General features: G+C 42.5%; 1 protein-coding gene across 2 annotated transcripts in view; it reads right to left on the bottom strand.

Moving 5' to 3' along the window:
• LOC115143071 (growth/differentiation factor 11-like) overlaps positions 1 to 12,393 on the bottom strand; it is a 45,975-nt gene extending 33,582 nt beyond the window's left edge. For both annotated transcript variants that reach the window (XM_029683088.2, XM_029683089.2), the window contains exon 1: positions 11,671 to 12,393. In XM_029683088.2, coding sequence (XP_029538948.1) covers positions 11,671 to 12,085 — 415 coding nt within the window. In that variant the 5' untranslated portion in view covers positions 12,086 to 12,393. The remainder of the gene's footprint in view (positions 1 to 11,670) is intronic.
• Positions 12,394 to 12,658: the final 265 nt, after the last annotated feature.

Here is a 12,658-nt window from a genome sequence, read left to right as displayed (position 1 = left end):
GACCCAACACACCTCCAGGCTGTGTAAGGGCTATTTTACCAAGAAGGAGAGTGATGGAGTGCTGCATCAGATGACCTGGCCTCCACAATCACCCAACGACAACCAAATTGAGATGGCTTGGGATGAGTCGGACTGCATAGGGAAGGAAAAGCAGCCAACAAGTGCTCAGCATAAGTGGGGACTCCTTCAAGAAAGTTGGAAAAGCATTCCAGGTGAGCTGGTTGAGAGAATGCCAAGAGTGTGCAAAGCTGTCATCAAGGCAAATGGTGGCTATTTGAAGAATATCAAATATAAAATATGTTTGTTTAATTACATGATTCCCTATGTGTTATTTCATAGTTTTGATGTCTTTACTATTATTCTACAATGTAGAAAAATTGAAAAAATAAAGAAAAACACTAAAATGAGTAGGTGTTCTAAAACGTATGACCGGTAGTGTATTTGTAACTAAAAAGCTGTAAAAGCAAAAATGTAAAACAAAGTTACTTTTGTAACAAATGATCAACAAACGTTTGACAAACAAACGTTTTCCAAATGTACGCAGTTGTGTGCTGGGAGAGAGAGACAGAGAGAGACAGAGAGAGAGAGAGAGCCTTGATGGGAGAGGAAGGTCTGGTCTCAAAGCCATGGACAGGTGACAAATGAGGGCCTATTGGGGTCAAAACCTCACCCCTCATTAGCCCAGCATCCACCAGCACACAGACACACACATACAGCCTGTTTGTGCATGGCTCAGCTCAAGTATAAAATCAGACAGCTTTCTGTGTAACTAGCATATACACACACAGTTTCAAAAATTTTATATGTGGTATGTTGTGACACAAATGAACCACATAGGACCAGAGCAGTTCCTATGTGTGGAGCTTCACTCCATGTACATGGGTAGGGTACTGCATCCATATCCTTGCAACACACCGTATGGGGAGGGAATGCTACAGTACGTTACAGTGCCGCACTGTGATATAAATAGCTTTCCCATGAAATGTTATAGTAATTAGCGACCAGGAAGCATGGACCCTCTCAACCCTTACTGCGGCACCCATGTACCTTGAGCGAATACTAAGAAGCTACTCTGGCATACTAAGAAGTGACGCTGGCACCGGTCCAGTTCAGCTTGTACTGTGTGAACCCGCACGGCCCATCAAAGGCAGTGCACACGCCCATGAGAGGGTGAATGGGTTCGAGGTGCGCAGGGAATAGTGTTTGAAGTACTCTCTGGCTCTATCTGAGAGACGGAAAAGGCGCTTTTCATCTTGCGGGATTGCTGAGGTGCCACAGGCGAGAGGAGATTCAGTCCTTCTCTTCTCAATGTGAAACTGTTCCATGAACACCAGAGGAGAGTGATAACGGAGAGAGAGAGTTCAGAGGGAGAGGAGCAAAGGGGAGAACAGAGAGAGGGGTAGAGAGATGAGGAGTAAAGAGAGAAGAGAGGAAGAAAGAGAAGTGAGATATGAGAAAGGATCAAACATAGAGTGGGTGGAAGAGGAGAGGAGAAAACAGAGAAGAAAAAAAGAGAGAGAAGGAAAGATGCTAATGCAGCCCCATGGCATCCTGCTAACAGAGCAGAGCAGCACAGTACATGTTTCTTGCACCAGTGTCAGTGAGTGCACTCCCATTCATTCAAAACAAAGCAGCAGCTCCCACGCCTGACATTTTAATAGAGATATCTTATGGACCTATCAATAACCAAGGCCCACAACTGTCTAATAAACAAGCCATTAAAGAAACAGAAACATGGGGTTTCCATCCCTCCCATTCAAAGCCCATTCCCCTGCAAAACAAAAGCCTCTCTTCTAAATGCAAGAGTCACTCTTCTTCCAGTTCCATCATATCATATCTGTGCTGCTGATTCAGATGCTGCTTGAGGCCAAACACTTCTCCTCTAATGGACAGGAGCATCTGTGTCATGTCATGTCCGGCCCGAGGAAGAGTGTTGAGACAGGTTTAACACATCCATGGGGCAACAGAGTACAACACTGGACAGGGCATACTGGAATGGAGGCACCACATCCATATAACCCTCAAACACAAGATACACTGTTACGCAGGCTCTGTCATCAGAAGAGGGGCAAACACTTTTGCAGTATGTCCCACTAACAACACACAGAGGGAGAGGGCGAGAAAGAAGGGAGGAGAGGGAGAGAGATGGAGACTGCTATGTTGTCAACTGGTGGAGAAAGCTGGACATACTAAGGCCGGAGGATAGCCGACATTGACCATTCTACGGCAAATTCGTTGGACGATGAGAATCACATCAAATAATCACATCAAAGTCATATAAGGTTAGATTGATAAGTACTTGTATCGTACGACTTTGTGATGCTCCACATGAGTCTCATTCTATGTAAATGGGTTCAAAATGTACTAAAGCTCGACAATTGCTCCTGTTTTCACCACCTCTCCATTCTCTAACAGACCATAGGCAATACTTGTTCAAAAAAACGATTCATAGGAATCATTTTCCACAATGGTGAGCGAGCTGTAAGCCTGCAACAGCAGTCAAGATCTCATGCCTGGCAAGAACAATGATGCATCCCTCAGAGGACCAAAGGCTGAACTTGCTTTGAGGGTTGTCAATAGCAACTGACACTGTGATTTTCATTACCATGGGCCACAGTTGTTTTGGTAGCAGATATTCAAGAATAGGTAATTCATCACAAAGTAGGCCTATGTGCAGAACGAGGATCATTCATGAAAGTTCAGCTACAAAGAAGTTTGATGAGTAAAATGGACTATTAAGTAACGGAAGGGACAATCTATTAGCCCTAATGGATATGGACAATTGAAAGTCATTTCTTGACGTTTTGACAACTCCTTATTTGAAGAACAAACAAATAAACATCATATGAACGGCACAGGCACTTATTTATCTCTGACAATAATAAGCAACTGTAAAAATCATCTCACATGCGTTTGGCGCTCACAAAATGGCAGTTCAACTGGTTAAGTTTATTATGCCACAAAAAGAGAGGGCACAATGTGAGGCTGTATGACCATTACATTTTTTTTTAAAGCAGGCAATCTTGACGACAGAGAGAGAAATTTAGGTTTTAAAGTTCATTTCTATACATTTTGCCATCGGACAGAGAGAACATTTAGCAATGTTATAATACATTTCATGCAATTCTAAAAAAATTGCCATGGGGCTGGGAGACAATTTTTCAGTTTTAAGCAAGTCTTTTGCAGTTCTACATGTGTTGCCATGGGGCGCAGAGAGCCATAAGCGACCTCTTATGTTGCTTATGCCTGGAGATACCCTGATGATATGTTACCAATTACAATTAGTATGATACAGTTCCTTAAAATTGATTTTACTGTCTTAATTGTCTACGATATACACAAAATACTCTGTAATGTCAAAGTGTAAGACAAATTCTAACATTTGTCAAAAAAAAAACATGAAAAATAAAGGAATCAAACTTTATTTGACATATTCCCTGAACATCTGTAGACCTTACTGTGAAATGCTTTACAAGCAAGAAAATATTTACCAAATAAACTAAAGTAAAAAATTAAATAACACAATAAAATAACAATAACGAGGCTGGGGTACTGGGGTGTGTCAATGTAAATAATCCGGTAGCCATGTCTTGATTAAATAAGTATTCAACCCCCTTATTCAATATATGTTAGAATCACCTTTGGCAGCGATTACAGCTGTGAGTCTTCCTGGGTAAGTGGCTCGAACTGAATTAATGGAATCACATCAATTGATACCATTCCACTTATTCTGATCCAGCCAGTACCACGATCCCATCCTTCCCAATTATGGTGCCACCAACCTCCTGTGGAGTCAATACACATTAGAATCACATTTGGCAGCGGTTACAGCTGTGAATATTTCTGGGTCTCTAAGAGCTTTCCACACCTGAATTGTGCAACATTTGCCCATTATTCTTTTTTTTTTTAATTCTTCAAGCTCTGCTAATTTGGTTGTCGATCATTGCTTGACAACCATTTTCAAGTCTTGCCATACATTTTCAAGCAGATTTATGTCAAAACTGAAACTCAGCCACTCAGGAACATTCACTGTCTTCTCCATTGTAGATTTGGCCTTGTGTTTTAGGTTATTCTCCTGTTGAAAAGTGAATTAATCTCCCAGTGTCTGGTGAAAAGCAGACTGAACCAGGTTTTCCTCTAGGATTTGCCTGTGCTTAGCTCCATTCCGTTTCTTTCTTATCCTGAAAAACTCCCCAGTCCTTAACCTTTTCACTTGCGAGTTCCAAATATCTCTAACGGTCGCCCCAGCATGAGTGGTTTTATGCACGTGATGTCAGAATGCACTCACTGTTCCAAAATGTGATTGTTACGTAACAGGACAGTTAACACGCGCTGCCTGCTAATTATCTATAGGCTATGTTTCAACTTGTCAATTTCAAATGATTTTCTAACAAATTGTATTTTCCAACAACAGTTTGAATTGAAGTGTGTTCCGCCTCCTCATTAATTCACATAGAAGTAGCCCATTTCAGTGTTGGGGACTATTTATGTTTGAGGCTTTATTGAGCCGGACAAACTTTCCTCTTTGAGCAGAGCCCTTCCCCATTTTTTCCGCACTTCAAGTATGCAGACATTTGCATAGTCTTGCTGGCATATTTTCCGGCTAGCGCTCTCATTGCCTCCATTGTTTTCCTTACAAATAATAACTTAGGACACGTATGCCTTATTTTCTGTATATCATGTTGTTGTTTCTACTGAAGCATACAGTATGTATGTATGAATGTATGGAGCATAATGTATTTACAGTTGTATTCACGTTTTCAAGTATTGGTGACAAATATTGCATTCCGATTATTGCATAGATTGTAATGGACACCTATGATGTGTGTAAAATACTTGTTTGGTATTTTGTTGTACTGATTATAATGAGTTAATGCTAAGCTATTTGCCAGCTATGTGTGGCGCCCTGTTTGTTGATATTATGCAATGCATTCTGGGTGTCACGTAAATGTTGGTCAGACCAAAGAAGTTATAATGAGGTGATGTAATGGTTCACTTGTCTTTCGAGTAAACCTCCGGAAGTGAATGAATGGAAGTAGACAACACACCCCCTTCAACATGCATACTGCAAACAGACCAAATTCATCTTGTTCTCCTCTTAATATCTTTGGTTGACACAAAAAAAAAACATGGCGGCGAGCACAAACTACCCATCGTCGGATTACTTTTGATTTCTATAAAGTGTTTTACTCAATTATTTTGATCAATGTTAAGTTCACCCGTGATGTGATGAATTATAAATAGTAATTGCTATTAGCTCATTCATATTGGGGTTTCTGTCAGCAGAGAGTTCTCATATGACCGCTTGTGTTACGTCAATCTTTCCTCAGTTAGCGCTAGGACTAATGTAGCCTGCATTTTCCAGTTTGGATGATTGTGTATGCTGTCGCTACTTCTGTGAAGGTCTGAATATTGCATCCCAAATAAACTGGTCACATTCAGGACATAACTTTGTAAGGACTGTAAGGTCATTTCACTGTAAGGTTGTATTCGGCGCATGTGGAAAAATACAATTTTATTGGATTTGTTTGTGTTTCTGTGAAAAAACAGTGTTACTAGCTCAAGTGCTGACTGTTGTGTAAAGCGAAACTGGGCGCTCTAAATAAGCGCTCTAATCACACCGGTTTGAGCTTACGCTGCAGGGACCAGTGTAAAATGATCCCACCTGTTTGTTGGTACATGTGTAAAGGTTAACGATTAAAAGCATACCCATAACATGATGCAGCCACCACTATGCTTGAAAATATGGAGAGTGGTACTCAGTTATGTGTTTTATTGGATTTTCCCCAAACATAACACTTTGTATTCAGAAAAACATATTTATTGCTTTGCCACAATTTTTGCCGTTTTACTTTAGTGCCTTGTTGCAAACAGGATACATGTTTTGAAATATGTGTATTCTGTACAGGCTTCCTTCTTTTCACTCTGTCAATTAGGTAACTACAATGTTGTTGATTCAGCCCCAGGTTTCTCCTATCACAGTTTTCTCCTATCATCAACCCAATCTTTGGGCTACCCAAGAGGAAACGCCGGGGTTACAGAGGAAAGAGAGGGGGGATCCTGGTGAGATTAAGGCGAAAGGAAAACCGGCCATCTCTTCCCTCCATTCTACTGCGAATGTACTTGATCACTTGATAATAAAATGGATGACCTCAATTGCGGATTTGCTACCAACAGGACTCTCGGAATTGCAATATTCTTTGCTTTTCAGAAACATGGCTCTGTGACAAGATACACCCCATGGCTATCCAACTTGATGGATTCTCCATTCACAGGGCGGACAGGACAGTGGAGTCGGGGAAATCGAGGGGGGGATGGGGTTTACCTCTTCATCAACTCCAACTGGTGTGCTAATTCCAGCATGGTGGAAGTGTTGACCCACTGTTCACCCATCTTGAAATACCTTATTGCCAAATGTCGACCCATCTGGCCTCCCGAGTGGCGCACTACAGCCTGGGGTTTGATCACAGGCTGTGTCATTGCTGGCCGTGACCGGGAGTCCCATAAGGAGGCGCAAAATTGGCCCAGCGTCGTCTGGGTTAGTGGAGGGTTTATCCGGTGGGCTTTACTTGGCTCATCGCGCTCTAGCGACTCCTTGTGGTGGGCCGGGTGCCTGCAGGCTGACTTCTGTTGTCAGTTGAACAGTATTTCCTCCGACACATTGGTGCAGCTTGCTTCCGAGTTAAGCAGGCAAGTGTTAGGGAGCACGGTTTGGCGGGTCATGTTTCGGAGGACGCATGACTCGACCTTCACCTCTCCCAAGCCCGTTGGGGTTTTGCAGCGATGATACAAGATTGTAATTAGATCGCAATTGGATATCACAAAATTTGGGAGAAAGGGGGGGGGGTAAAATACAAAAAAATAAAAATAATTAAAGGCTAACCCTTCTACCTCTGAAGGGAGTTTACAGCTGTTATCGGTGACTGCTGTATACATTCCACCTCAGGACAAGAAAAATGGTGCATAATGAACTAGGCTATAAAAAGCAGGAAACCCTACACCCAGAGGCTGCCTTTCTGGTTGCCTGCTATTTTAATTTAGCTTCACTAAGACATGTGATGCACAACTTCCATCAACACGTCTCCAACACCACTAGGGCCAATAAAGTCCTAGACCACTACAATTCTATCCACAAGCAAACATACAAGGCCCTCACTCGTCTGCCATTCGGCAAATCAGATGATGACTCCGTACTCTTGCTTCCTGTTTACAAGCAGAAGCTGAAACAGGAAGTACCCACGATTAGTTCCGTTGAGAAATGGTCACCAGAATCAGAGGCTATGCTTCAGTACTGCTTTGCTAGCGCTGATCGGAATATGTTTTGAGACTCCACCGATAACCACCTCCGTCACCGGCTTCAATCGAAAATGCATCGGCGACGTTGTGCCCGCCATGAGGGTTCACTTTTCCAATCAAATGCCCTGGATTTACACAGAGGTTGGCGCTAAACTAAAGAGCGGGGCTACTGCACACAGAGCTATCATAAACAACCCTGATGTTACGGCCGAAGACAGGAATAAGTTCAAGAAGGCCCACTATGACCTCCCCAGTGTCATCAAACAAAGAAAAGGACAATATAGGAATAATGTGGAATCATATTACACAGGCTCTGACACCTGCCTCATGTGGCAGGGGCTCCAGTCTATTACAGATGACAAAGAAAGACCCAACTGTGATCTATCTGCCCAACGATGCCTCTCTACCAGACGAATTCAAAGCATTTTATGCACGCTTGGACAGCAACAACATTGAGCCGGGTGTGAGGGACATCACCGACCCAGAGGACTGGGTGATCTTGCTCTCCGAGGCTGACGTACGAAGGGTCTTTAATCAGGTCAACACCCGCAAGGCCGATATTCCAGGACGCGTTCTCAGAGCATGCGCAGAACAGCTGGCAGGCATATTCACAGTCCTTGTCAACCTCTCCTTGTCGCAGTCTGTATTCCCCACATGTTTTAAGATGACCACAATCATGCCTGTTCCTAAGAAATCTAAGGCTTCATGCCACAATGATTACTGCCCTGTAACACTCACTTCTGTAATCATGAAGTGCTTTCAGAGGCTGGTTATGGCACACATTAACTCCACCATCCCAGCCACCCTGGACCCACTCCAATTTGCATACCGCCCCAACAAATCCATTGATGACTCAATCTCAATTGCTCTCCACACTGCCCTCGCCCACCTAAATAAGAGGAATAACTATGTGAGAATGCTGTACATTGACTACAGCTCAGCATTCAATACCATTATCCCCTCCAAGCTTGTCACCAAGCTTAGGACTCTGGGTCTGAACACCTCCCTCTGCAACTGGATCCTGGACTTGAGGGGCCAACCCCAGGTAGTGAGCGTGGGCAACATCACCTCCACCACGCTGGCCCTTAACACAGGGATGTGTGCTTAGTCCCCTCCTGTACTCCCTGTTCACCCACGACTCCAACACCATTATCAAGTTCACCGACGACACAACGGTGGTAGGCCTGATTACCGGAAACGAAGAGTCACCCTACAGGGAGCAACAACCTCTCACTCAACGTCAGCAAGACCAAGGAGCTGATCGTGGACTACAGGAAATGGGGGGGGGTGAGCACGCCCCCATCCACATCGATGGGGAGGCAGTGGAACAGTCTTAAAATGGTCCAAACACACACACAATAGTGCCTCTTCCACCTCAGGAGGTTGAAACAGTTTGGCATGGGCCCTGAAATCCTGAAAAGGTTTTACAGCTGTACCATTGAGAGCATATTAACTAGCTGCATCACTGCTTGGTATGGTAATAGCACCACCTCGATCGCTACAGAGGGTTGTGCGGACAGCCCAGTACATCACTGGGGCCGAGCTCCCTGCCATTCAGGACCCCTATATTTTCTCTGCTGCCGCACGGCAAGAGATACCTGTGCAAGTCTGACACCAACAGGCTCTTGAACAGCTTCTATCCCCAAGCAATACGACTGATAAACAGCTAACAAAATAGCCACATGGAGCGAGTTTTCCTTGTATCTTTATCAACCTTTTATTTCAGTATTTCAGTCTCTATGCACACTCACAGGGCCCAATACACACGCAAACACTCACTCACATCCTTTTCTCACTCACACATAATATGCACATAAATTTATACTGACTCTACACACCCGCACACCCACTCACATGTAACCTGCTGCTACTCTGTTTATCTTATATCCTGTTGCCTAGTCACCTTACCCCTATACATATCTACCTCCATCACTCCAGTATCCCTGCATGTAAATATGGTATTGGAACTGACTTTTTAAATATCTTCCTGTATATAGTATGCTTACTTATTTACTTTATTGTGTATTCCATATTTCTTCAACTTATTTCTTGTGTGCTTTTTTCTAGTAATACATTGTTATTGATTATTGCATTGTTTGGTTTTGAGTGTGCAAGAAGAGCATTTCACTGTACATTTTTGAATTTGAAACATTCTATTGCGCACAGAGTGAGTCCATGCAACTTACGCAACAAGTCACATATTTAGGCTTGCCATAACAAAGGGGTTGAATACTTATCGACTCAAGAAATTTCAGCTTTACATTTTGTATTCATTTGTAAAAATCACAAAAAACATAATTCCACTTTGACACTATTGGATATTGTGTGTAGGCCAGTGACTAAAAATGTCAATTTAATCAATTTTAATTTCAGGCTGTAACACAACAAAATGTGAAAGAAGTTAAGGGGTCAGAATGCTTTCTGCAGGCACTGTATGCTATGAATTGCAATTCATACAATATGTTATGAATTTGGTAAATGTATGATATGTTACGAATTCCAATTTGTTGTGGCTAACGTTAGCTAAGCTAGGGGTTAGGGTTAAGGTTAAGGTTAGGGTTAGCTTTTGTTACAAAGTAGCTAAAAAGTAATAAGTAGTTGCTAATAAGCTAAAGTTGTCCATGATGAGATTTGAACACATTCACATTACTGTTTTATGTAACCATACCAAACCTAACCTATCATACTAATTTGGACATCTCGGATTTACATTTACTATGTTACGTCTAGTCTATGAGACCAGGCTGGTATGACAATCGAAGAAGAAGTTTTCCCTCTTGGGAAAAAAACTGATTATTTGCATAGCTTTTCGTTTCCTTGTGCGGAATATATTATGTGTGTAAATGTTGTTGAACCACGGCGATTCGCCGCGAAAAGGTCACACACTCCCCTCGACCCCAACTGTTTCTCTGGCTTTGTGTCCTCACAGGGAAAAAACGAGCTGTGACTATAAACTTCGCATTTAAAAGACAAGTGCGGTCGAGGGGGACTGCTGCATGGGGGAAACAATAGCAGCTTTTTTGGACACACTTTTTCTGACTGCGATGAACAGCAGGGAATCCGGTAGAGCCCTCTTATAAAGAACCACAGAGCACAGCTGCTGGGCTCTATAATTTTAGGGAATGTTGGTGTTTTTTTCTCAGTAATAATACGCAAAACCTTCCTTTCCACATTTGAACATGTTATTTTATACTTGTTAGGCCTAAACTGTCCCTCTGCTATTTAAAGCATATCATATTGTAGGCTATATTTTGGGCATACAACTGCAAGATATGCAAAATAATGGATAATGTGCAAAGGTTCGGCGCAATACATCTGCCTGCCAAATGCTACATTATCATTACTGATTTATGCACTCCAAACAGACATTGGCATAGCATTCAAAAGTCTGTCATGCGGCTAATGAAAGTCAAATCACAAAACATGACAGAACAACCGGAAATTGCAAATGATCAGTGACCTAATTTGTCAAAAACCGAAACAACGGTTTCAAAACTGCTATGTATAGGAACATGATACAGAGTTATTTAAAAGTATGTTACATGAAGTCTGGCCCTGAAATGATTTAAAACTAAGAAAATATGCTATAATTTGGGGTAGACTATAGACTTCCCCGGGCACAACCCCATAGATGACCTAGGCTAAATCCGCGCACGAGCTGTCAGTACTGGCACTCTAGCCTATAGCACAGCTGTAGGCTAGAAGTCCATCATCCAAAAAATCCCTTCTCTTCATGTAGGCCTACATAGAAAGACTGAACAAAATAGTTACATTTATGCGTCATATGAATAATAATATGAATATGAATAATATTAGCCTAATAATAATCATAATAATATTGGCTTGACCAACTCAAAGTTAATTACTCTGGTGACCTGTCATAGAGTGATGAGGCTCTTTATTGATTTATTGATTTTTCAAGTTCAGACTTAATCCATACAGATATTTTTGACAGCCGTAGCAAACAGCTGACCCTGCATCATCGGGCGGCAGGTAGCATGGTGGTTAGAGCGTTTGGCCATTAACTAAAAGGTTGCTAGATCGAATCCCGGATCTCACAAGGTAAACATCTGTCGTTCTGCCCCTAAGGCGTCATTGTACATAAGATTTTGCTCTTAACTGACTTGCCTAGTTAAATGAAATAATTTGTCCTATTTAAACGGTTATTTATTTTACTTGATTAAATAGATGATCACAAAATCATTCGAAGTAGGCCTATTGATGTTCAAATGCCCAGGATATCCTCTGTCCAAGCATGCCAATAATAATCACAATCACAACACATTTGACAACGACTTGCTGCTCACTCCTAGCATTGGTTTACAAAGTAATTAATCATTTTCAGCAGCTATGGGACAAAGTTGCATTACTCACGCTCGGAGGCCATAGTGATGACGGACTCCGTCGTGGCGTGATATTCGTCCTCCTCCATAAACTCATCCTGAAAGGACGCGTCTCCCTGGAAATCGTGATGGTCCAGAAGCTGCTGGAGTGGGGGTGCCTTGGGGAGCAGCTGGTTCACTACCTCCCTACTAATGTTAGGAGCCTGCTTGAGCCGCAGCTTGCTCAGGATCTGAGACTTGATGGTCTCCAGCCTCAGGACTTTACTTTGCTCTCGCCAAACGCATGCGGAACATCCATGAGCGCCCGCTTCTTCATCGAGGAGCGAAAGCCCGTCGTCCGTGGGAGTCTCGCTCGTTGGTGGCAAAAAAAGATTAGGCTCGTCACTCCCAGACAGTCCCAGACAAATATAAACCATCAAACACAGCAAAAAGTTATACCTCGGCATGATGATGACTTGTCAGGCTATATAACTTTCTGCTCGCGGTATCCCCTTCTCTACCCTCTGAAATGTTGCTTGTCACAGCCTGTTTCCTTACCTTGCAAAGGTACCAATGATATGCAACTACTCCAATAGAGTCGCCTCTTAAAACGATTTTATTGTAGGACAGCAATAAACCTAGGAAGGTGCGTCCTAGTGGGTTTTCTCTGTACTTAAGCCTATCTATCGATTTGACGCATAACCCGTTTTCATGCTATAGTTGTTTTGGTTGCCTTATCTGATAACAATTAAGTCCATAGGTGCGAATGTTAAGATGTGTCATTGAAAAGTGTGCAAGTACCTCCTAAAAGGGCTCGTTATATATCTCCGCTCCTCCGTGTCGTAATCCGTCTCCATTGGCTAAGATTCCAACAAAAGGCTTTTAGGTCTGCCACCAAGTCAAGAAAAAGAGGGAGCTAGAGGGAGGGTGCAAGGAAGAATGGATTGGAGAGTAGTTTGTCCAGTTTGCATTTTATTACTGTATTGAGATAAGGTTTCAAGTCATTACATGTCATTAGTGGTATGATTCTTTTTCTTTAT

Source organism: Oncorhynchus nerka, linkage group LG15 (assembly GCF_034236695.1).
Source record: "Oncorhynchus nerka isolate Pitt River linkage group LG15, Oner_Uvic_2.0, whole genome shotgun sequence".
Lineage (NCBI taxonomy): Eukaryota > Metazoa > Chordata > Actinopteri > Salmoniformes > Salmonidae > Oncorhynchus > Oncorhynchus nerka.
Note: the sequence above shows the minus strand (reverse complement) of the source record. Positions and strands in the feature narration are given on the sequence as shown.